At 50.2% G+C, this 25,647-nt stretch overlaps 1 protein-coding gene across 1 annotated transcript in view; it reads right to left on the bottom strand.

The window, feature by feature from the left end:
* The window catches only part of ATP10A (ATPase phospholipid transporting 10A (putative)), a 178,680-nt gene that overhangs the window by 49,448 nt on the left and 103,585 nt on the right, over positions 1-25,647 (bottom strand). The window contains 2 exon segments of the mRNA XM_058294818.2: positions 640-746; positions 13,498-13,583. Coding sequence (XP_058150801.1) covers positions 640-746; positions 13,498-13,583 — 193 coding nt within the window.

Below are 25,647 nucleotides of genomic sequence, written 5' to 3'. Positions count from 1 at the left end.
GCTTCCGGGTCCCTGGGAAATGCATCACGTGAGACACTTCAATGAGAGCGCTCACAGAGGACAGACCTTCTGTGCTGGCCTCCCTGCACCCCTGCGCACCCCTGGACTGCACAGCTCCTCACGCTCACCCTGGAGCAGGCAGCGCAGGGCCAATGGTCAAGCCTCAGCAGCTCTGGTGGCAGGTGGGAGCTCCCTGCCCACCAGACCCTGTGCTCGGCGGGGGCCACTGAGCAATCCCGGGAAGCAGGTGCTCCTCCTCTTGTCTCCAGCTACAGCCACCGAGCCTTACTAAGGGCACGTTCTGACCGGAGCCCACCTGTACTTCCTCTTTCCAGAGCGTGCCACACTTAAGGGAGGCCATGGTACCTCTTCTTTCTGCCATGGTTAACCCCCAAACTCCTGGGTTCCTATAGCTTGTCCAGAAATCCCAGCAATCATTTCATCTGCTCCAATACTAGGAACAATATTTTCAATTTTGCTTCTGTACGTGTTCCTGGTTTCCCAAATGTTCCACAATGTGTATACATGTGACTTTGATCATCAGGAAAAAAAACGGGGACAAAAGTTCCAGAACAGAGAGCAAGCACCGCATGGCAAGCCAGCACTGTGTTCAAGCACCGCACGGTGACCCCGGGCTACCTGCGTAAATGACGATCCCGACGACTGCTTCGGTATTTCTGATGGTGCACCCTCGCAGCAGCAGATTTTCTTTATAGAGTCCGGCCTTTTTCCCGTTTTCGTGTATGCTGTCAAAGAACAGTTGGCGTGAGTCGTTCAGCTGTGTACTTATACCTCGTATCTCAGATAATCCCGCCTGGGGCAAGCCCTAGAAGCAAAAGAAGCATGGGATGCCTGGATACTGCACTGGAGAGGGGAACAGGGAACCTAAGGGTGAGCAGACTGTCTTGGTGGACCTCTGAAAGAACCGGGAAGCAGGTGTTTCCTGGTAACTAGACATCTAGATGCATCTCAAAGGCTGAGGTTTATCTGTTTGTTGACTTTGCATGTGGGTGTGTTTTGGTCACAAGTATAGAGGGCAGGCCCCAGAGCAAAAGGGCAGAGTTTGGGAAGCCGGCCAAGGAAGACCTTGCTGGTGTGGTCTCCAGGATGTGCACTGCTCATCAGGAGAACTGCCACTCCCAGCCGAGACCTCGTGCTGTTGCTGGAATATTTCTCTAGAGAATAGGAGGCTATTGGTTTCAGCAACATCTTCCGTATCCTTTGGTTTTATGGAAAGTCGTGTTATTAGACAGAGAACTAGAAATGTTAGAAATAGTAATATATTTAATTGGAAAGGTGGTAAATTCCATGAGGAAAATTTGTCAATTCCGGCTCATTCCTATTTAGCTTCAGGAGGATATTCCAAGAGGAAGCCGCTGATTCCCAGCGCTGCCCTCCTGCTCCGCTAACGACCACTCCCCCCCCTGCCAGCCTGAGCCTCGCCGTGCTGGCCTGAGCCTCCCTGTGCTGCCCTGAGCCTCCCCGTGCCGGCCTGAGCCTCCCTGTGCTGCCCTGAGCCTCCCCGTGCCGGCCTGAGCCTCCCTGTGCCGGCCTGAGCCTCCCCGTGGCGCCCTGAGCCTCCCCGTGCCGGCCTGAGCCTCCCCGTGCCGGCCTGAGCCTCCCCGTGGGGCCTGAGCCTCCCCGTGCCGGCCTGAGCCTCCCCGTGCTGGCCTGAGCCTCCCCGTGGGGCCTGAGCCTCCCCGTGCCGGCCTGAGCCTCCCCGTGGGGCCTGAGCCTCCCCATGCTGCCCTGAGCCTCCCCGTGCCGGCCTGAGCCTCCCCGTGCCGGCCTGAGCCTCCCCGTGCCGGCCTGAGCCTCCCCGTGCGGCCTGAGCCTCCCCGTGCCGGCCTGAGCCTCCCCGTGCCGGCCTGAGCCTCCCCGTGCGGCCTGAGCCTCCCCGTGTGGCCTGAGGCTTCCCGTGTGGCCTGAGCCTCCCTGTGCCAGCCTGAGCCTCCCTGTGCTGGCCTGAGCCTCCCCGTGTGGCCTGAGCCTCCCCGTGCCAGGACCTCAATGGGAAGCGAGACAGACGTGGTCCCCGAGCCTGACTGTGGTTCCCAAGGGGAGGCTGTGGAAGCTTCCGGAACGAGAGCATGGCACAGCCTGGCCAAGCCAGGCAGGGCCCCTGAGGGCGGGCCTCCAAGGAGGTTGCCTTCTTGCAGCAAAATGGACCGACCTGCGCAGTTCCCACGCCCCCGCGGCCCCAGGGCCTTCTCGTGGGTCTCAGCAGCTCGCCAAGGGCCTCTGTGGGTGCTTTCCTCTCACCAGCTCCTGACGTGGTGCCAACGACCCCTTGGGCAGAGTGGATTTTGGAGGGAAGCCCGTGAGGCTTCTTGCTCACCCCAGCCCTGCGGCCTTAGTGAATCTGGACTCCACTCACCCAGCATGAGGGGGCAACGCTGACTCACAACCAGAACACAAACCATGCTCTGTGCAACTAGGGCAATGAGTACACGTTTTGGTGAAGAAGAGAGGCTGAAACAAGTGAGGCCAAAATATATGCTGTGAGCAAGGATTTTCTGCAAGCCCGTTATTTATCCAAAAGCCATCTCCTCTTCCACTGTACTCGTTCAGTGGCAATCAGCATTACCAACAGCACACCTTGGCAATTCTAGCACAGAGTGAGGTTTTGAAGCAGAGTGGGCATCGCCATCCTAACATCCTCAAGACTGGGGAATGAACAAATATAAGGGGGAACAAAACTATGGACTAAAGCAGACTTATTATTATTCTAGCAATGGAAGAACTTGTATCATTGATATAAAGGCAGTGATCACCAGAGGTTTTGAGGGGAGGAAGAGAGAAGAATAGGTGTAAAATGGGGCATTTTGGGGACATTGGAGCTGTCCTGCATGACACTGCAGTGATGGATACAGGCCATTACACATTTTGTCAAAAGCTATAAAATTGTGCAGGGCAAAGTGTAAACTATAGTGTAAACTACAGACCGTGGTTGGTAGCCATGCTTCAATATGTGTTCATCAATTGTAACAAACGTACCACACTCAAGAAAGAGGTTGTTAATGGGGGAAAGTGTGGGAGGGGGAAGGCGTGGAGCATACGGGAATCCCCCTATATTTTCAGTGTCTCATTTATGTAATTTAAAGCTTCTTTAAAAACAAACCAACCAAAAAAGATTTAAGACTGAAAAATTCATTGCCAGTTGTGATGGTTTGGAGTTATACATATTCCAGAAAAATATGTTTATAAACTTAATCCACTCCTGTGGTGTGAACCCACTGCAAGTAGAACGTTTTGATGGGGTGACTTAGGTTAAGGCGTGGCCCGACCTCAGTCAGGACGGGTCTTAATCCTGCTCCTGGAGTCCTTCATGAGCAAAATGAAACTCAGAAAAGAAAGAGAGAGAAAGGCTTGAGAAGCAAGAGCTGAAGGTCAAGAGGGCGTGGGAGAGAAGAGCGGCCAGGAGAGCCTCCGTATGCATCGCCATGTGACCAAGGAGGCCACGCAGCGCCCGCAGCCAGCCCACGACGCCACGGACCCGGGAAGAGAGCGTCACCTTGACGACACCTTGGCTTGGACTTCTCAGCCTCAAAACCACGAGCTGATAAATTGCTGTTATTTACGCCACCCCGCCGCACGGTATTTGACAGGCAAGGACGCTCAAACACCAGCTAAGAGAGAGACCTGCTTACACAAGGCTTTCCGTAAAATCCCACCTCCACACAGTCTGCCAGAGCGCGAGGACGCAGGGGAACGTGTGTCTCACGCGGACGTCCCTGAGAACAGGCTACTTCCTTGGAGCAGCAGTAATGAAATCATCTCAAAGCCCAGCCATGCTCACCATGAGCAAAAGAGAAACCAGAGAGAAGGAAGGAACACTTTACACACGGCGTTCTTCAACGTGACACGGACATGTTAACGACTGTGCCTGCTAGGCCAGGGCCAGCAGGTGCACCAGCTGCAAGGACCACGCTGTGGGGGCATGTGGCAAGCGCCATAGGATGCGGTCCCGCTCCTGAGTGACCGATGCCTGCGCCCAAGGACCAGGAAGCGTGGAGGCTAAGCCTGGGCGGGGGCTGCAGAACTCCGTGGTCACTGTGGACTTGGGGTCCTCTGTGCTGCTCCGGGGTCCAGGTGCAGAGGGGCCTGCCATGAGCCAAGCAGGCGTGTGGCTTGACTTCACGCACACGCGCCACAGAATGGGCCCCGCGAGCTGCGCTGCCCTAGAGGAATCTCCTGCCCGGAATATTTCGTTTGAACTGCTGACCTCGTCTACACTCACCCAAGCCATCTCTTCTAAATGGACATCGTCCAGAGGCAGAACCTGACGAGAGAGCCACCTGGGGGCACGTGCGTTCGGAGAGGAGCGCCACGGCTCCCTGGAGGATGGGCCAGCGGCCAGCGAGCGTGCCGCCCGGTCTGCGCTTTCTCCGCGCAGGTTCTGCCCCTCGCCACTTTGCTGTGGGTAACGGGCCTCTTGGGTCGGCGTCCTTTTCTCGGTGGACGAGGCCCGTGGACGTGCCGGGCCCTCAGCAGCAGCACAGGGGCCAGCGCCCCGCCCATCGCCCCCAGCACGCGGGAGGGCCTCGGCCTCCTCTCTGCCCTGCCTCAGTGGGTGCCACCGTGCCCTGGACCTCGGGCCAGCGGGCCGGACTCTCCCTGACGCCCCGCCCTCATTTGACGCCCAGTCCAACGTCCTCACCTGTGACCCCCTTGCTGCTTCCCCCGTGAGCTCTCCCTTGCTGTTTCTGCCCGGCCCTCCTTAGTCCAGTTTCCGCACCCTCTGCCCGATCCGCTGGGCGTGCAGCCTCACGCCTATTTCCACAGCCCCCATAGCAGCTGTGTCAATGGCTCAACGGATAGGGCATCCGCCTACCACATGGGAGGTCCGCGATTCAAACCCCAGGCCTCCTGACCTGTGTGGAGCTGGCCCATGCGCAGTGCTGATGCGCGCAAGGAGTGCCCTGCCACGCAGGGGTGTCCCCCACATAGGGGAGCCCCACGCGCAAGGAATGCGCCCCGTAAGGAGAGCTGCCCAGCGTGAAAGCAAGTGCAGCCTGCCCAGGAATGGCACCGCACACACAGAGAGCTGGCACAACAAGATGACGCAACAAAAAGAAACACAGATTCCTGTGCCGCTGACAACAAAAGTGGACAAAGAACATGCAGCAAATAGACACAGAGAACAGACAACCGGAGGGGGGGGGGGGGAGAGAAATAAATAAATCTTTAAAAAAAAAAATATATATAAGAGGGCGGCGGACTTGGCCCAGTGGTTAGGGTGTCTGTCTACCACATGGGAGGCCCGTGGGTCAAACCCCAGGTCTCCTTGACCCGTGTGGAGCTGGCCCATGCACAGTGCTGATGCGCGCAAGGAGTGCCCTGCCACGCAGGGGTGTCGCCTGTGTAGGGGAGCCCCACACGCAAGGAGTGCACCCCGTAAGGAGAGCCGCCCAGCGCAAAAGAAAGTGCAGCCTGCCCAGCAAGATGACGCAACAAAAAGAGACACAGATTCCTGGTGCCACTGACAAGAATAGAAGCGGACACAGAAGAACACGCAGAGAGCAGACAACCGGGGGTGAAGTGGGGAGGGGAGGGAAATAAATAGAAATAAATCTTAAAAAAAAAAAAAAGATGCAGACCTGAACTTTACTCCTCTTGGGAACACCCTGAACAGGCTCTCGACTCCCTCTGGGTCACCTCGGGGTCCCAGGCCCCACCCCGCTCTGCGGCCCCTTCTTGGACCCTCAGGTCCAGGAGCGCCCCCACTCCAGCCCCCACCCAGACCCCGCCTGGGCTGGGCTGCTTCCCACCTGGCCCGGCTCAGGACGGCGCCTCTGCCCGGGGGCAGCTCTGCCTTCCAGCCCCGGCTCCGTTCTACAGCCTTCCGGGAGATCTGTCCGAGTTCCCCAGCCCTCTGCAGGGAGACTGAGGTAGTCCTTGCTTCCTTGTCTCCACTTCTATTGGCTCCTTATATCTCTTTATTAAATTGTTAGTATTGTTACTTACATACAATTCAAAATGTCCCACGTTAACCACTTTCGTGTGCACAGTTCAGGGGCATTAGTTGCATTCTCAATATGGTGCTACCATCACTGCCATCCATTACCCAAACTTCTTCATCACCTCCAACAGAAACTGCACCCATTAAGCATAACTCCCATTCTCCCTGTAACCTGTTATCTGCTTTCTCTCTCTGACTTTGCTTCTTCTGGAATTTTCATATGAGACCATACAATTTTTTGAGTCTGACTTAGTGATGTCAGGTATCTTCGGAGGTGACCCTTGCAGCAGCATGCGTCAGAACTTCTTTCCTCTCCATGGCTGACTGGTATTCAGCTGCAGGTGCATGCTACATTTGCTTATCCATTCGCCTGCTGATGGGGAGTGGCCTTGCTTCCCGCTTTGGGCTATTGTGAATAATGCTCTGGGAACAGTTGGGGTAGGGTTCTTCATCTCTTATCCCTGGGTGGCTTGAAGCTGTCTGTATGCCAGGAAAACATGTTCCTAAATCTAACCCATTCCTGTGCGTGTGAACCCTTGGTGAGCAGGCGCTTTTGATAAGATCCCTTCAGGCCAGGCGTGGCTGACCTCGGTCAGGACGGGTATAATCCCCTTATTCCAGAATTTCTTAGCAGAACGCAATTCAGACACAGAGAGAGAGGGAGCCACAGAGAGGAGCCAGGAGCTGAAATTCAGTGAAACCAGAAGAGAATGGAGGGGCCAGGAGAGGCCGCCACGTGCACTGCCACGTGACAGTGGAGCCGAGGACCAAGGATGGGCAACAGCCCCAGAACGCCAGTGCTCAGGAGGAAAGCTTCCCCTTGAACGGCGCTTGATTTGGACTTCTACCCAGCCTCCAACCATGAGCAAATACATTCTCGTTGTTAAATGCCCATTTACCAGCCCATTTCATGGTATTTTCTTGAGCAGCCAAGGAGACTAAAGCACATCCCTAATTCCTGCCTCAGTGCCTGACAAGTGCTGATGGTTGCCTCACCCTCCAGCTTCTGGTGGGTTCATCCGATGGGGACATCTTGGAGGACACGGAGGGATGGAGCAAGGATGGTGAGGACAGGGCTGCCCCGAATCAAGGACTCCGGTGAGTCTAGAGCTGGCCCATCACATTGGCCAGGGGCCAATCCTTCCCTCCTCGTGGAGGGGACAGCTTAGCGGCTACGACTCTGCACCTGCTGTTCTCCTACATTCCAACCCCTCTTTGGAGGTGGACCCCCCTCCACTTATTTCCTGCAGGGACCCTGACTGACACAGGTAGAGCGGAACAGTTGATCAATCCTTCCACTGCTGAATCCTGGGCAAAATTCCTTTAAAAATAAGTGGTCGCCAAGATTTTTGTTTTTTGAAGTAAATGTGAAAATCACCAACATGCATGTTTTAGGCTGGAATTGGATTTTCTTGAGGAGCAAACACGTCACTGAATGGTGCTACGGTGATAGGAGATTATTCCAATTTTCAAGAGTCTGGCTGATGGGACTACAGCACAGCTTGGTGCTCATGACTTGGTAGGGAGGGCGTTTCGGACATGCCCCTACCCCAAGCTCCATCCACACAGAGCTTTCCCATCGGCACTGGGTAGGGAGGGGATGAGGACTGTGACAGCTGTTTCCAGGATTTGGGGGATTCCTGCCCCAAATCCCATGAGGTGACGACCGTCTCTGGAACGTGTTCTTCTGCTAGGGGCAAAGAGGTTACCCCTAGAAGCACACTGTGGGCTCCCCATGGCCAGCAGTTGTTCACGTCAGCCCCGGATGGTAGGATTAGACTCTGCAGCCGGCAAGGCGAGACCTGAGGACACAGCTTTGGAGAAAGTGTGCTCCTGGTGAGCAGCAACTGGACCCACAGTTCAAAAGGAACATTTGCACTCAACAGCTAACCAACTCTGCTGCTTTCTTTAGGGGAAAATGAACATGTTCAATTGGCCTGTGGCTTCAAGGATCAACCTATTATCATGAAGCTGGTTAAGCCCACCCAAATGGGGGCAGCCTGAACCAGAAGAACGCAGTCCCCATTCCCAGAAGGTCTCCTGGGCTAGCCTGACTCTGGGAAGGGGCTCTGAGGAAAGGCGCTGGGAGCAGCTGAAGGGGGTGGGGCATTATTTCTACCCTGGAGCATTTTGTTGGTTCTTAGCTACAGGATTTTTTTAAAAGAATAGTAAGCAGTAAAAATATGCCTGAGAAAGGTGGAAACTGCCCCAACGTCCATCAGCTGCTGAGTGGATAAATAAATTGTGGCATATCCATAGAGTGAAATATTATTCAGCCCTAAAAAAGGAATGAAGTATTTATTGAGGCATGCTCCAACATGGATGAGCCTTGCAACCGTGAAGCTAAGGGAAATAAAGGCCACAGACTGTATGAACCCCTTTACCTGACATTCCCATTTGGGCTAAACCACAGACACTGGAAGCAGACTGCTGCGTGCCCACGGCTGGAGGAAGGCAGGAAGGAGAGAAACTGCTTAATGGCCATGGAGGCGATGCTGAAGTGACGGAAAACTTCCGATGAGGTGGTTATTGCGCAACATTGCAACACTAAATGTCATTTCACTGTTCAGCTTTAAATGGTTCATTTTATGCCATTCACCTCAATACATTTTAGACTGAGAAAAGGGGGACCTGAATAACGAAGCACCAGACACCTTGGTCCTTTTTTAAAAAACAGTTTTACTGGCGTATAATTCACACGCCACAAAGCTACCCCCAATAAAACATAGCATTCAGTAGGTGTCACTATATTCAGAGTTGTCCCACTAGCACCCATCTAATTGTAGGGCATTTTTCTCACCAGAGAAAAGGAAACTCGGTGCCCATTGGCAGTCGCTCCCATTCCCGTCCAGCCCCCACGCTCTGCTAACCACTCACCTGCCTTCCGTCGCCACAGGTACTCCCACGCCACGCACATCAGACGAACGGAGCTGCGCCCACCCCTCACGCGGCCCCCAGGGTCCATTCACGCCCTGCTGCATTCTTCCACTTGATTCTCGCAGCAGCCCGGGAGGCTGCCCGGGCAGGCGTCGGCAGCTCCACACTTAGAAGGCTGGGGCACGGAGAGACAAGGTGACCTTCCTACGGCCACCCGCCCCGGGAGGGGAGCTCAGAGTCACCGCTTCTAGCTACCAACTCAAGCTCAGCTCTCCACGTGCCAACGGTTACGGTTCTGAATTCGGACTGTCTTGCCCAAACAAGCGTGCAAAAAGAACCTGGTGGCGCGAAGAGTCCGCAGCGCAGAGCTGCCTTTCGGGGCTGAGGAGGGGCCAAGCAGAGCAAGAGCAGCAGCAGGTCATCGAGCAAAGCAGGGCCAGCCTCCTGAGCTGCAGCCCCAGCCTGCCTCCTCAATGAGCCCCAAGCCTCGCCTCTCGAGCCGCAGGAGGTGGGACGCCTCCACCCGGCACACAGCTCACGTCACTCAGGCACCTGCAGCTGCCTCCGGAGACCCCGCCCAGACTGCCTCGGCTGCTGAGGAGGCCACAGGCTGCAGGGGTCCTGCCAACACCTTGATATTCCGGCCCCCAACCCTGGGACAGTAACTTTGTTGCTGCAGGCCCCCTCGTGCGTGCTCCTCTGCCCTGGCCCTAGGAGCTCGCTGCAGGCCTGCGCAGGCTGGAGCTCCTTCTCCAGGGCCCCTGTTGGGCCTCCCTCCCTCGGCGCTGCTGGAGGCACGGCCCTCCCGTCCTGCTGGGATCGCCGGCCCTCTAGGCCTTGGGTCTCCTCCTGAATTCTAACAAGACTGCCAGGCAGAGGGTCTCCCGACCGCCACCTGCAGCGGCTATCCTCTCTGGAAATCTGAACCCACGTGTTTTGCTGCCACCTGGAGAGCCTCCCTGGACACAGTGGCCAGATTCTCGGACCCAGGAGACCTCAGAAGCCACGGCTCCCTTCCTCCCTCAGCCCCCCTCCCCACCCCCCCGGCATGCGCTGATGGCAAGCCTCCCCCCAGCCACCTCCCTGACAGGTGTCCCTCTCTCCTGGGGACGCCCCCGTCCTTGCTGGTGCTTCTCCCCTGACCCTCCTCACTCCCCACTTTACGTTACAACCTTTGCGTTAGCAGCGGCCTCGACGGGAACGCTTTACTAAGCACCTGCCATTCAAAAGGCTGGGGGACTGGACACCAAAAAGTTAAGTTTACACAGCTAGAAAGTACTGACCCCCACGTCTGCCAGCTTCGGGGCTAAGTGGTACTCACTTCACATCCCTAATAAACAAGGTAGCTCCTGAAGGGCAGGGCAGGAAGATGCTGACTTAGGATTCAACCCCTTTGGTGTCAGCCCAACTCTAGAGCAGGGGGATGTCGGGACGGTTAGGCTAATGTGTCCACTCGGCCAGGTAACGGTGCCCAGGTGTGTGGTCCAGCAAGCGCTGGGCTAACTGTAACACAAGGACACTTACAGGCATTAGTCATCCTAAGTTTACTGCATAGATGGCTGATTACATCTACATCAACCAGGGAGACTGCCGGCAGCAGTGGGTGACGCTGTATCCAACCAGTTGAAGGCCTAAAAAGGGGAAGCGGACTTGGCCCAGTGGTTACGGTGTCCGTCTACCACATGGGAGGTCCGCGGTTCAAACCCCGGGCCTCCTTGACCCATGTGGAGCTGGCCCACGCACAGTGCTGATGCACACAAGGAGTGCCGTGCCATGCAGGGGTGCCCCCCGCATAGGGGAGCCCCACGCATAAGGAGTGCGCCCCATAAGGAGAGCCGCCCAGTGCGAAAGAAAGTGCAGCCTGCCCAGGAACGGTGCCGCACACACGGAGAGCTGACACAACAAGATGATGCAATAAAAAGAGACCAGATTCCTGTGCCGCTGACAACAACAGAAGCGGACAAAGAACACGCAGCAAATAAACACAGAGAACAGACAACCGGGGGTGGGGGAGGGGGGAGAAATAAATAAAAAATAAATCTTTTTTAAAAAGGGGGGGGAGGGAGTGATTTCAGCATTCAGAGAGAATTTCCCAGTTCCTCTTTGGACAGCCAACGTCTCCTGGAAACTCATCAAGGACCTTCGCTGGACTTTCATCGGAACCCCTGGTTGCACCTGTCAGCAGAGCCTGGACTTGTGCGTCCCCAGGTCACGTGAGAGGCTCTGATGAAATCTCGTACTGTTGACAGACGTCTCCTGCTGATTCTGTCGCCTAGAAACCCTGACCAATACAGATGTGTCAGCGGATGCGTGGAGATACTTTTCCTGCACGCAGTCTGAGCACAGCAGCCCTGCATCTTTCAGGGAGCATGAGGGGAGACCCCCAGGAGAGAAGGGAAAGCGTGATAGGGGCATGATCTTCGGAGAAGGGTGCCTACCTTTTCACTTGAGTACAGCCAGCACCCCGAAATTACCCCTCGAGCGAGCGTGTCCGGAGGCGCTCCTGCCTCGGGGGTCCCAACCCCATGTCATAATGGTTAGTTCAGGTCAGACGGCTCTGGAAACCCAGCCTCTGTCCACTCGGCTGGCCTGGCCCCTGGACGCTGCGTGGGGCTGGGAACGGTGCCCTGAGAGCATTCTGGGGGTGGCAGGAAAGGGAGCCTGGAGAAGACCCCAGGGGTCCACAGTGACCTGGATGCCCACCGCACATCCACCAGCTGACTCCTCAGCCCCCCCCCCAAATTTTACAGGTCTGTCTGTTTTGTTTTTTTTTAAGGAAGTATTGGGGAGCGACCCCAGGGCTGTGTACATGGAAAGCAGGAGCTCAACCACCGGGCTACATCCGCTCCCCTACAGGTCCTATTTTAACATTTTCCTTTTGAGTTTTGCCTTCCTGGAATCGGGTCCTCTCAGGGGTGAGCTAACATTTTCCAGGGTCTGATCCTTTGGCAAGAATAAGGACAATTTCAGCAGGTGATTTAGGTCTGCACTCGGCTGCCGGCAAATCTTGTCTCTTGAAGAGTTTTCAGTTCCTCTGTTCAACCCACAGCCTTACCGGGTGCGCGCTCTGTGCTGAGCCCAGGCTAGCCGTGCTGGATGTGTCAGGAAATCAGAAGATTCCAATGGACATGAACCGCCCCAGAACCGGGCCCGTCCCCAGGACAGAACGCCCTGCAAATGCCGTGTGTCCACGAGGGGCCCTCTGAGTGGGGGTCAGGGAGCAGCGGCCCACGCCCAGGCAGCTCACCCTGAGAGCGTGGGAACCGGAGGGCGCAGACCCCAAATCTTCCCGCAGGAGAGGGAGGCCCCCGCGAGCGTGTCTCCACGCGACAGGTTGGGTGGCCCAGCGGGGAGATCAGGCGCAGGACCTCGGGCCCTGCTCGGACACCACACTCCCCTGAGCCCTGAAGCGCACGGCGAGGGCCCACCCCATCCCGCCCTGGCACCCCACCCCCTTACCCACTAACTGACTCACATGCACACACGCTTATTACTACGGCTTTTCATACATGCACAAAAGTAGAAAAAATAGTGCAGTTCCTTCCATATACCCAGAGCCAGGCTTCCACAGGTACCAACGTACGGCCAGCCCAGTGTCCACTCTTTTATTACTATTTCTTACCATTGGGGAGGAAGGGGCTGGATTATCTGACAAACTATATATATTGCTTAGTTTGTTGTTCACTGTCTTTTTTTTCCCCTTCTCAGTACAAACTTTTTTTTTTGTCTTTATTTTTTTAATGTTACATTAAAAAAATGAGGTCCCCATATACCCCCCACCCCCTCACCCGATCCTCCCATAACAACCACCTCCTCCATCATCATAAGACATTCATTGCACTTGGTGAATACATCTCTGAGCACCGCTGCACCTCATGGTCAGTGGTCCACACCATAGCCCACGCTCTCCCACAGTCCACCCAGTGGGCCATGGGAGGACATACAGTGTCCAGTAACTGTCCCTGCAGCACCACCCAGGACAACTCCAAGTCCCGAAAACGCCCCCACATCACATCTCTTCCTCCCACTCCCTACCCTCAGCAGCCACCATGGCCACTTTCTCTACACCAATGCCACATTTTCTTCGATTACTAACCTCAATAGTTCATGAATAGGCTATCGGTAAGTCCACTCTAATCCATACTGCCTTTTATCCTAACTAGAACAAAATAAACATGAAGGCAGGGATTTGTGTCTACCTCGTTCACGGATTGATCCCAGAGCCTACAACAGTGCCCCACATGCAGGAGGTGCTTCATAAATACCTGCTCAGTGACTGGCGGAAGGAAGGAAAGAAGGAAGGAAGGAAGGACCCTCCACCGGTTCCAGCTGGCCCGTGCTTCCAGGTAAGGGCCCTCACGTCTTCGGCCACGCTCCCACGTCCTGCCGGCTCGCCCGCCCAGGGACCCACGAGGAAGGAAGCACAGGCTCCTCCAAGGGAGGGCAGCTCGCTACGTCCCCACTCCTGGCGAGACCCGACAAACCAGTCCACGGCGGCCAGGAAGGTTTAGGCACAGGGCACCACTCCCCACAGGCCAGACCCCTGGGCCGAGGTTGGCCGATGCGTTTCTCACCACGCTGTCCCTGTGTGCGTGAGTGTGCGTGCGTGTGCCCAGAGGAGTGTATGCAGCACAAGCGGAGGGATGCACGATACTCACATGCAACCACGGAACCTAGTCAGGTCGTTATTTGGCTTCTCGCACTCGATGACGCTGGTGAAGGTCAGAGGATTGAATTCGGAGACCTAAAACGACAGCACGTGCAGGTCAGAGAAGCCCGCTCTCGGAGGCGCTCGCGTCGTCTAGCAGAGACGTCTCGCGGCTCCACCGGCCGGGGCACGGTGCCCGCTCCGCCCGTGGGTGTGAGCACGCATGCTTGGCTCTTTGTGAATCATAACTAACAATTTACAGTGAGTGACACTGAGTGGAGCGGCCTGGGCTGGGGTGCGGGCTGGCAGGTGGCGGCGCTGCGGTACAACGCGCAGGGGAGATGGTGGGGGCACAGGGTGCTGGCTGCGGCGGAGCAGCCCTGCCCAGTTCTCTAAACAGATCCGGAGAAGGGAACTCCGTCTGGCAAAGAGGAGCTTCAGAAGAAAATGCCATCTCCCCAATGCCCATGAAACATTCTTCACAGGTCGTTGAGAAAAAAGATTCAAATAACCGATGCTATGTGAAGTCAATGATTTCTCTAGTATTCTGATTTAAAATGTGAATGCAATTAACAGCACAGACTATGATTAAAAGGGGGAATGTTAGGTTGGATATATGGTACAGAATAAAAATCTTTAAAAAATTCATGGAACGACACTACTCAGACAGTGAACGCTGAGTTAAACCAGGGGCTTTAATTAATAGTGCAATGATAAAAATGTGCTTTCATCCATTGTAACACGTTCCATATCGATGCAAGGTGCTGGTGGTGGGATGGTGTATGGGAATCCTGTGTTTTATGCATGATTGCTCTCTAAACCCACAACCTCCTTAATAAAGGAAAAAATGGCAGTTCACCACAAAGAAGTCTTCCATTTTGAATTTTGCCTGATAACATAACAGTGCTTGTTATATATTAGGTGCTCAGGAGTGGGGGGAGAGAGGGAAGGAAGGAGAGAAGAGGAAAAGATAGGCAACAAGCCTTTAGTATCATAACTGAGGACAATGAACTGATTTTTTCTTTTTTACTACTCCTTTATTTGGCCCATCTGTCTCTTTTCTCTATCAAGTATCACAACATAGTAAAAAATGAAAGTGTCATTACTCACACAAACATATCATCACCAAAAAAAAAAGGGCAAGTGGTTAAAAATCACAGAACTTGCATAAAACACTGCTGATACCATGTCAGGTATTTCTTATTTTACCACAAGAATGCACTTCCCTGCACAAAACACAGTCATAAAAGTAAATACTCATAACTCTGCTCTCACTGTTCTTCGGTGTATTGTAGACACTTGAAGAAGAGACCACTAACAGTAGATGATCAATTGGCAATAGTAATTCAATAACTAAACCCAAAGCGTTACTTTAAAAGGCTCCGTTTAAAGTCTTTATGAGTAATCCATCTCTACCTCCTCGGTTTGCGATGGCCTTGTGCGCCATTTCCAGAGTAGGACAACCTTTCAAGGAGTCTGTGTAAGTGAAGCTGCAGGGATTATCTTGAGCCGGTTTCTTGCCTTTCTCAGGGCAGACTTTTGCAGACACAGGGTCCATGATGGCCAGGACGGGACGGAGTTCCAGAGCACTCAGGGTCATTCTTGGCGGACAAGGAGGGCAGACGTAAAGTACTCTGTTTATTATTCTAAGACAACGTAAGGGGCATGGCTTAGAAATGGTTGGACATTCTGTTTTGGGGCTTCAGAGCTGCACTCACGGTGTTATGCCAATGATCGTGTGATCTGGGGACGCACGAGTCCGGAGCACGAGTCACCCAGCTTCATCCGGGACTGGGGAAGATCGGGAGTCCCAGAGTTTAGAAACATCTTTGAGCTGCCTGTTGAAAAAGAGCCCCACGCCTGGAACCCACCTCTAGGATGAGGAAAATTCTATTTATGCTGATTGCGTCTAGTTGAATTGGCAAGATAATAACACCCTACCCTACGAAATAAATCTATTGATTCCTCCATCCGCCCATCCCTCTGTCCATCTGCTTCGTTCCAAACCAGGCTCAAGGTCAGACCCTCCTCGTTACCTGTTGGGGAGGGTCCCGTCAGCTGCCCGGGCACGGCCCCAGTCCCTTCTTCAGTTCCGAGCACACTAACATCATTAAAATAAAAACCCAAACAGATATAAACAAACACTGAGGATGGTGAAGGAACGGAGTAATCATCCAGTAGAACACACATGGCCCAGAAATCTGAAATCCATTCATTACAACTACAAGCCCCACACTTTAATCCTTGCTAAATCCGAGAGCTGGGAAGTGCTGTGCTCCTATCTTACAACACTGCCAAGGGGTAGGTTTTGGCCTTCCCTCCAGCTGAGCGTGATTAAGGAAGGTGCCCAAGGTCACGGTGACCTGGCTGTGACTGACGAAGCCTCCTGGGCGCCCTGTCCCCCGCGTGTGAAACACCCAGCTCAGCAGCGGACGCTCACGGAGACGATCTTGCGTTAACAAGAAAAAATACACCGTATTTAGTAAACCAGAACATGCACAATAGATTCTATAGAAATTTTAAAAAACAACGAAAAACCACTTTAAACATGCTTCGAAGTTTTAATGTTTTCAAGCTGTGCCTGGATTCAACGTACCCTCTTCCCATTTCCAGCCATGCCTGATGATGTGGAGCTAGCAGAGTTTACCCCAAAATGGAGGAAAGCATAGACGCCGTGAGGCTTAGTCCTAGTTCTTAAACAGGAGGCTTTGGAAAGTGAGACGGGGGGCCTTTGGACAGGGGCCTGTGAGATCTCTGCAGCCCTGGGAGCCAGCCGCCCTCCAGGGTGCAGACGAGCTCCCAGCTCACCTGCTGAGCACCAGCTCTGCTTGGCGGCACTGCGGCCGGCTCTCCAGGCAAACCCACCCACCCTCTGCCGCCAGCCAAGCACGCAGCGCTCTCAGACCACACCCTGCTCAGGGCAGGGGAGGCCCATAGGTCCCATCACTCCTTCCAAGGAAGCTTGAGATACTTGGATGATAACAAAAGGAGTTTCAGCATTGTTCTTGCCAGTAGGGCGGCATCTGTCTGAAAGCGCACACCGTTTGAACAAGGCCTTCGTTTCTAATTGCAGATGTTCCAGCCAGAAGTACAAGCAATCAAGTGGCCCTCTCTTTGTCTGAAGGCAGAATGCCAGCTTTTGTCACCCCTTAAATCTGACTTGAAAATGCATCCTTTCATCCTTTGTTTCCTTACCTTCTTGCTGCTTCACAGACAAAAGCCTCAAAGCTCTAGCTTAGATGGTGGCAAAATTCAAAGTCTCAAAGTACAGGGTGTGAGCCTGAATGCCCCACATCAAAAGCCTGCCTATCCCTCCCAGCCACAAAGGACTCAAGCTATCTTAAGGAGCGGCAAACGTCAGCAGAGCTCCGCTGTTCCTTTTATAAGTTGTTTTTAAGAATATGTAAGGCCTGGTGATGCATTAGGACAGTGAGCAATGGGAGCTGTTTTGTAGAGTTCTTCTACTTCAGAAGGACCCTTGCTGTTACTCTGGACCCACCTGGGTACTGCAGGACAATCTCCCCATTTCAAGGTCAGAATATTAGTATCCTAACTTCCATCTGCGCCTTATACCCCTGAGCCACGTAACACAGCATGCTCACAAATTCCAGGCACTAGGAAATATATATCTCTGAGGGGCACATTATTTCTGCCTGCCACTGGACGATCAACACGGGGGCCTGGTGCTCTCCAGTAGGACCTGAAGAACTGCACACCAGGAGTAAATCAGCTTTTATGCAAACTGCAGCCCATCTCAGTGGCCCAGAAAATCTGAATTCCTAAAAGAGAATTAAGGTGATCCCAGATGACTAAATGCACAGACAGTTGACAAAGGCCAACCCGAAGGAAGATAATATAATCCTAGGCCTCAAATTATTGTAAAGACAAAATTTAAAGTACATTGTCAGGCACATACTCAGAAATAACCAGGTATAATAGGAGACAAGGCGCCATGAAACAAAAAACAACAGAAACAAGGATAGAAACAGACCCACTGGGACTTGAAAGTTGTCATGCTTGCTATGCTCAGGAGCTAAAAGACAGGACCGAAAATGTGGAAGATCCAAAAATTATAAAATGTGACCTAGCAGATTAAAAAAAGAACAAAATGAAAAACTTAGAGGTAAACAATTGAAAAATTTTAATAAAAAACTCAATGAATAGTTTATTACATTTGGCAATCTGAAAAGAAAATTAGTAAACTAGAAGAAAGATAAAAAATTCCTTAGAATGAAGCAAAGGGAGACTAAAAGGTGGGAAATACAGATGAAAGTGTAAGGGACATGAAAGATAGTCTAACATGAAGGTAACCGGAGCCCTTGAAGGAGAGGAGAGAAAGAATTATGCAAAAGTATTTGAAGAAACAGTGGCTGAGAATTTAACAAATTTGATTAAAAAACACAAAAGCATAGATTCAAGAGCCTTAAACAGGGTACATAAAGAGAATTTTTTTTTAAAAGATTTTTATTTTTTTTTTAATTTCTCTCCCCTTCCCCCCTACCCCAGTTGTCTGTTCTCTGTGTCTATCTGCTCTGTGTTCTTCTTTGTCTGCTTCTGTTGTTGTCAGCGGCATGAGAATCTGTTTCTTTTTTGTTGTTGTGTCATCTCTCCATGTGTGTGGTGCCATTCCTGGGCAGGCTGCACTTTCTTTTGTGCTGGGCAGCTCTCCTTACGGGGCACACTCCATGCGCGTGGGGCTCCCCTACGCGTGGGACACCCCTGCGTGGCACAGCACTATTTGCACACATCAGCACTGCTCATGGGCCAGCTCCACACGGGTCAAGGAGGCCCCGGGTTTGAACCGCGGACCTCCCATGTGGTAGATGGACGCCCCAACCACTGGGCCAAGTCCGCCGCCCATAAAGAGAATTACATGTAGCCACATGACATTAAAATGTTGAAAATCAAAAAAGATGCAATCTTGAAAAAAAAATGGAGAGAAGCTATCATTGGCAGACCGGAAGTAAAAAGAAACTACTAAAGAATCCAAAGAGAAGGGAAACAGAACCTAATGAAAGGCTAAAATGCAGGAAATAATGAAGACCAACAAAAATGCTAAATTAACCAGGAAGCAGAGAACATATATCTACTCATTTTAAATACCGATTAATCAATAATGCATGTTGTAATTTCTACTTTAACCACTAAAACAAGAGTAAATGAGATTATGGTTTCCAAACTAACTAAGAAAACAACGGATACTAAAAAACCTCAATCTAGAAGGAGGCAAAAGCAGAGCAAAAAAAGGAAAACAGATTAGGCCAGAAATAGAAATATAAGATGAATGCTTCATAACCAAATATACCAATTATATCTTTAAAAGAAGATGAACTAAACATGTTTTAATTAAAACACAATGATTTTTAGATGGAATGGAAAAATCAAACTCAACCATATAATATTCACAAGAAATACACCAAAAACACATGAACACCAGAAAATTGAAAAGTGAAGGGGAAAAAGATGTATCTGGTAAACAGTTAACAAAAAGAAAGCTAAAATACATGCACTAATATTAGACAAATTAATTTTGAATAAAAATCATTTTATGTAGAGTTCACTTAAATGATAAAATGTTCAGTTCGATAAGATAAAAATAATTCTAAATTGATATACCCCTAATAAAAGTTTCAAAATACATACTGTAAAAATTGACTAAACAAATGAGACACAAATGAATTCAAAATCAGAATGGGAGATTTAAGCACCCCTTTCTCAGTATTGGACAGAATACTCAAAAATCCCTAAAGCACAGAAAATTTGAGCAAAACAATTAAGAAATTTAACCTAATGGATATATAAAACAAAGCACCCAACAACTTCAGAATACACTACCTGTCCAAGCACAGAGAACATTCACAAAAACTGATCACGCCGTGGGCCACAAAGCAAGTATCAGCAAATTTCAAAGACATGAACTCATACAGAGTTCAAGTCACTGATGTTGTGGGAAACTGGCTTACCTGTTTGTTATTGTGAATGTTACACCTGTTAAATGTAGCAAGTTGTTAGATGATGCAGTTGCTCCCTGTTATTGTAAATGATGTTGCAGGTCAGATAGCAAACAGCTGCTTGGTAGTTTCCCAATAAATGCGATGGGAAAACTAGGGGTGAGGCTCTCAGTTCTAGAAGCTGTGAGTCCCCTGGTCCCAGGCTTGTCTCCCCTCTTGTGTCCCCACCTTTATTTCTGCGTTGCTTCCCTTGGAGCCAACCTATTGTGAGCTGAATGCAGCAAGCTGAAATTAACGTAAGAAAAAATTACTGAAGCCCAGTCTGTTTTGAAGTTATGGAATATAATCCTAAATGACAAATGGTCTAAGAAAAAAAATCACAAGGGAACTGAGAGCATATGCTTATTTAAATGACAGTAAGCATACTGTGTATCAAAACTTGTAGGTATGATACTGTTGCTTTCAGAGAAATTAATAGCTTACTTACATGTATTATAAAAGATTAAAAGCTGAAAATGAGTGAACTGGAGAGGGATCGCTGGGGCCCGTCTGGGGCTCCCGTGACTGTGATGATGATGGACAGCTGCATCAGCCACGGCCTGACCAAGTGGGCAGACTGACCAGCGACGCCAACCAGCAGACCACCTAGACCAGCAGGCTCAGGGTAAGGAGACTCTAGAATGGGTGGTAGAGCAAAGAGGTAATGAATACTAACTATACCCTCAGGATCAACAATTCTCTCGCTTTATTTTTATAAAGACCTTGGAAGCCTCCCTTTGAAAATGTCACTGACAGGGTGAAGTGACCTGAACACGGAGGATGAATGCATTTGAGTGCTGTGAGGAGACCATTCCAGGCAAGCACTGGTGGTGTGCCGTAGCTACCTTACGGGATGGACTGGCTCCACTGCCAGCACCTGTACCCCTTCATCTTTTCACTTGAGGGCCACATGGACTTCAGGCAGGAAGTGGAGGAATCAACATTTCCTGAAGTGGCCCTCAACCACTGAATGACAGGTGTTGGTTGATACACATCCTTGTTCCTCAGACAGGCTACGTCTGAGATGAGTACGTGACCACGTTCCCCAGAGCTCCTGCGGATCTTCACTCCAGCTGCCCACTGTAACTTGCTTGACAATGCACATGTTAGTGGTAACTTCCTCCCCAGTCTCACTTCCCACTTCCCCATCTGTGTTTCTAGAATCATCTCCTCCAAAAATGCTTACACTCAAATTCTTTCCTTGGGGTCTGCTTCAAGATAAGGCTATAGGGGATCCAAAGAAAACTTTGGTGAGAAGAATTGAGAAGAGGTACCCTTTGAAATGGGCCTTGACCTCCTCACTTTTATTCTCTCCCACCTAATCTATCCCCTACCTCTAAGTTAACATCAGAACACATGGCTTCTATCATCTCCCTGCCTAACAAACTAAGCATAAATGTCCCTACCTGTCATTAATTATCTCAGCAAAATGGTTGCCCTGACCTTTTCTCAAGAATTATTTCTTGTTGCCAACTGGTACCTGTACTCTGACCTAACTGGAGAACTCATTCTTCCCTGAACACATCTGTGGTGGTTTGAAGCTGGACGTACGCAAAAAACATGTTCTTAAAGTTACCCCCTTCCTGAGGATGTGAGGAGGACCTTTGGAAGAGGCCATTTCAGATGAGGTGTGGCCCGCCTCAGTCAGGATGGAGCTTAATTACTAGAGTCCTTTATAACAGAACGAAATTCAGACAGACAGAGAGAGAAAGCCGCAGGAAGCAAGAGGATGGAAGGCACCCAGAAGACAATGGAGAGACCAGGAAATACCGCCATGTGCTCAGCCATGGGGCCGAAGAGCCAAGACTCGCCAGCAGTCAGCCCCAGAACACCACGGCCTGCAGGAAGAAAGCATCACCTTGGTGAAGGCTTGATTTGGACATTTTCCCAGCCTCAAAACCATGAGCGAATAGATTTCCATTGGTCAAGCTGAACCATTACAGGGCGTTTGCGTAAGCCTCCTACGGAACTAAATCAGCATCCCACGCTTTCCTGACACCCTGCCCTCATCCAGGCTGCAGCCTCTGTCTGCAGAGCTTCCTCCAGTTGATTCTTAATTCCATGGTACTTCATCAAGAGAAATGATAAGTGTGGAATTCCGCCAACAGTCAAGGGAGCTTTTCATTTCTTGAATGAGAGTCTACCAACTTGAGAGGGCTCGCCCTGACCAAGATGGCGGAGTGAGATGCTTCAGGGCTCCGCTTCCTCACGAAACTTTGAGCAACCAGCAAGAACTGGCAGAATATCTTTCCTAAAGGTCCAGAAAAAACCAGTTAAAGGATTTCAGGATCAGGGCAAGCACCGAACTTGGAAAAAGGCAACTTAAACGGTAGGATCTGGAGGTGCCCTGGCTGGCCCCTGCGCCACCTCCTCCCCAGCCCAATGTGGAACTAGCCCCTGCTCCCTGTGCAGGTCCCTGGTCTGGTAAGAGCAACCTTCACGCATGGACTGACAGCAGGTAAGTCTGGCCTGGTGGACCTGAGGGACAGAACCAGGACACTGGTCACAGGCTCACCACCCCAGGGCTTACCTGCATGAAGGCAGCCACAGCAGTCAAGTTACGGCTGCTTGAGGCAAGGGACTGCTGGCTGTGGGATCTACAGCGCAGTGCCCACCCGGGACCAGGAGGAAACTGTTTCCTGGGGAAGAGGAGACATTTGTATCTGTTAAAGGGGGATTTCCAGGGCCACACGGGCATGCCTAAGACAAAGTGAAGCACAGAAAGGATGAGGGAAGCTTATGCTTCGGCCTGTAGCTATCGTCTAAACCATGACACGGATAAGCCCTGAAGGATAGCACTCACAAAGCTCAGTCTGCAAAGCTGTGAAATGTGCTTTCTTTTTTCCTTCTCTTTTTCTTTATTGTTGTTGTTGTTGTTAGCACTTGGCATTCAAAGAAAGCTCTGCCATTACACTAGCTGGACACAAGCTCAAAAAACAGATGGCTTAAGAGTCTAAATTCAAGTGATAACACCTTAAAATATCAAAATGTCCAGTTTTGCTCAAAAGATTACAAGATATACAAAGAAACAGGAAGCAGCGGCCTAGACAAAGGCAAAGGGGAAAGCATTAGAAGCCATCAGTGAGGAAAACTGGAGCTGGGACCTACCAGTCAAAGACATAAAAAATGGTCCTAAATATGCTAAAAGAACTAATAGAAAACATGGACAAAGAACTAAAGAAAATCAGGAAAATGGCAGATGAACAGAAACTGAATAACAATAGAGAGATGGAAATTATGAGAAGAAGCCCATCAGAGCTGAAGAGCACAGCAACAGAAATTAAAAATTCCCTAGAGGGATTCAACAGCAGATTGGAGATGGCAGAAGATTCAGTGAACTTGAAGGTAAGACAACTGAAATCATTCATTCTGAGAAGCAGAAAGAAGAATGAAGAAAACTGACAAAATCCAAGCAAGCTGGGAGATGCCGACAAGCACACCAATATGCATATTATGGGAGTCCCAGAAGGAGAAGAAAGAAGGAAAGGGACAGAGGGGATATTCAAAGAAATAATGGCTGAAAACTTTCCAGATTAATTAAAGCATGAACAGACACATCCGAGATGCCCAAAAAACTCCAAGCAGGATCAACCCAGAGACCCATGCTGGAGCATTTTATAATCAAGCTGTGAAATGTCCAAGATAAAGAGAGAATTCTAAAAGCCGCGAGAGGAAAAAACATATCATATACAAGGGACCCTCAATAAAAATCAAATGCCGATTTCTCATTGGAAACCGTGGAGGTAAGAAGGCAGCATCACAATATAATGAACATGCTCAGTCCCCCTGAATGGTGTGCCTGGGAGTGGTTGAGATGGGAAAGTTTATGCTGCATATATATTCCCACAATTTAACAACAACAAAAAGAACAACTAAACAGACAGTCGCAATTCAGTAAAATATGTGACCCTGGATAGGATCCAATAAGGGTAAAGAGAAAGCTCAAAAGGACATTTCTGGAATATATGAAAAAAATTTGAATATATACTGTAAGTATCATATAATGTTAAATTTCTTGAACTTTATGTCTGCAAGTATGGTGGCTACATAAGTGAATAACCTTGTTCTTAGGAAATGCACATGGCGCTATCAAGTGTGCAAGGAGTATGACGTATGCAATCCACACTCAAGTGTTCAGAAAATGGACTGATAGACATACAGACAGATGGATGGACAAATACATGGATAGACAGATGGACTGATGGATAAACAGATCAACGGAATGATACAGCAAATGTGGCAGAATGTTAGTATTTGTGGATCTGGATATCTGGGGGCACGGGGTATGTCGGAATTATCTGTACGGATTTTGCCTCATTTTTGTAACTGTTAAGTTTATACGTATTTCAAAATGAAAAATAACAACAAGCAAGAGTGTACCAACTCATGTTTCACGACTCTTCAAATGCCCTTTTCTGTATGGAGCCGTTTTCTTCTGTCACGGGCTCAGTTCTCTCTCACCATTCACCGCTGCTCGGATGAGAGCTCCACGCTCTTGTCTTAACACTCCCCAGGAGCGCACATGTCCCTAAGACAGGTGCCGCCCTCCTCGCTGCATGCTCCCTTGCAGGCCTAACTCAGTGTCTTGCTGGAGGAAAGGGGGTCAGCCAAATATAACCGAGCGAATTGGAAGACAGGAATCCTACCTATGCGAAAAGCCATCCTAGATCGGGAGGGAAGGTCTAACATTTAAAGTTCAGCACTTCTGATACGTCAAGACGCAGGAGCAGATTGGTCCTACAGTCCAAAACAACAACAAAAGAGACTAAAGAGAAAACACAGAGGCCTTCAAGACCCTGAGCGTGAGGACGGCAACCACTGAGGAACAGGAAATCGACGATGGGAGCCCTACCCTTGTCCCAGACTGCTGCCCTGAGAGCGTTACAGGCCTCAGCGGAGGGAGGTGAGCTCAAGTGGCCGACCTCCTGAACAGCAGGGCAGAGCGCCAGTGAGGAGGGAACTGCAGAGGGGAAACCCAGAGACCCCTTTGGCATTCAGTAGATGACGAATGACACAGGCATGTAGGAAACTACTTGAGGCTGGGAAAGAATTATCTGAAAAGATTAGACAAGCATGCCCTGGGCTCACCTGGATCCTGGAACAGTGCTGGTTCCCATCAAGCATGCTGGAGAAACTGATCATTCACGGGTCATTGTGTGTAAGGAAAGTCTTGCCCCAGTAGTGGAGAATATTAGCTTTGGACCCACCTAACAAATCAAACTCTTCCTAATAAATTAACTGCAGTCCAGAACAAAGCTCAAGAATATTTATAGTAATACACAGTCAGCACAGAATAAGAAAAAACTTCAAATGTCTAGCATTCAAAGACCATCAGTTACGCAATGAAGCAAGAAAACAAGGCACATAATGAAAGAATAGAGCAATCAATTGAAAGTGACCCAAAACAGAGACAGATGTTAGAATTAGCAGGAAAGGGCTTTACAGCAGCAATTATAATTGGATTTCATAAGTTCAAAATTTAAGTAGAGACATGGAAAATATAAGAAGTTCCATGCTGACCTTTTAGAGATGAAAACCACAATTTCTGGATGAAAATTATACTGGATGAGATGATAGACTACAAATTGCAAAAGAAAAGATCAGTGAACTTGAAAATACAGTAATAGAAACCACCCAAACTGAAATACATAGAGACAAAAGAATCAAATGGGAAAAGAGCTTTGGCGCGTTGTGGGATGGCTTCAAGCAGTCTAGTGTTTGTGTAGCATACCCAGACAGGAAGGGGACAGGGGAAATATGTGAGGAAATAATGACTAAGAAATGTCCAAACTTGGTGAAAACTATAAACTTGCAGATGCCAGAAGCACAAAAAATCCCAAACACAAAAACTATAAAGGGAATTATAAGGCACATCGTAATCAAATTGCTCAAAAGCAACAATAAAGAGAAAGTTACAAGGGCAGCCACATTATATACAAGAGAATGACAATAAGGATGACGGCAGATTTCTCACTAGAAGCAATGAGAGCAAGAAGACAGTTGAGCAACCTCTTAAAGTGCAGAAAGAAAAATGCTGTCAACCTCAAGTTCTACAAAAAAAGAAAAATATTTTTCTGAAAGGGAACAAAAGGAAATAACACATTTCTAAATAACTTCTGGGTCAAAGAAGAAATCAAAAGGCCAATTAGAAAGTATTTTGGCCTGAATGA

This window comes from Dasypus novemcinctus, chromosome 3, assembly GCF_030445035.2.
Source record: "Dasypus novemcinctus isolate mDasNov1 chromosome 3, mDasNov1.1.hap2, whole genome shotgun sequence".
Lineage (NCBI taxonomy): Eukaryota > Metazoa > Chordata > Mammalia > Cingulata > Dasypodidae > Dasypus > Dasypus novemcinctus.
The sequence above is the reverse complement of the archived record's forward strand: the minus strand, read 5'-3'. Positions and strand labels throughout refer to the sequence as shown.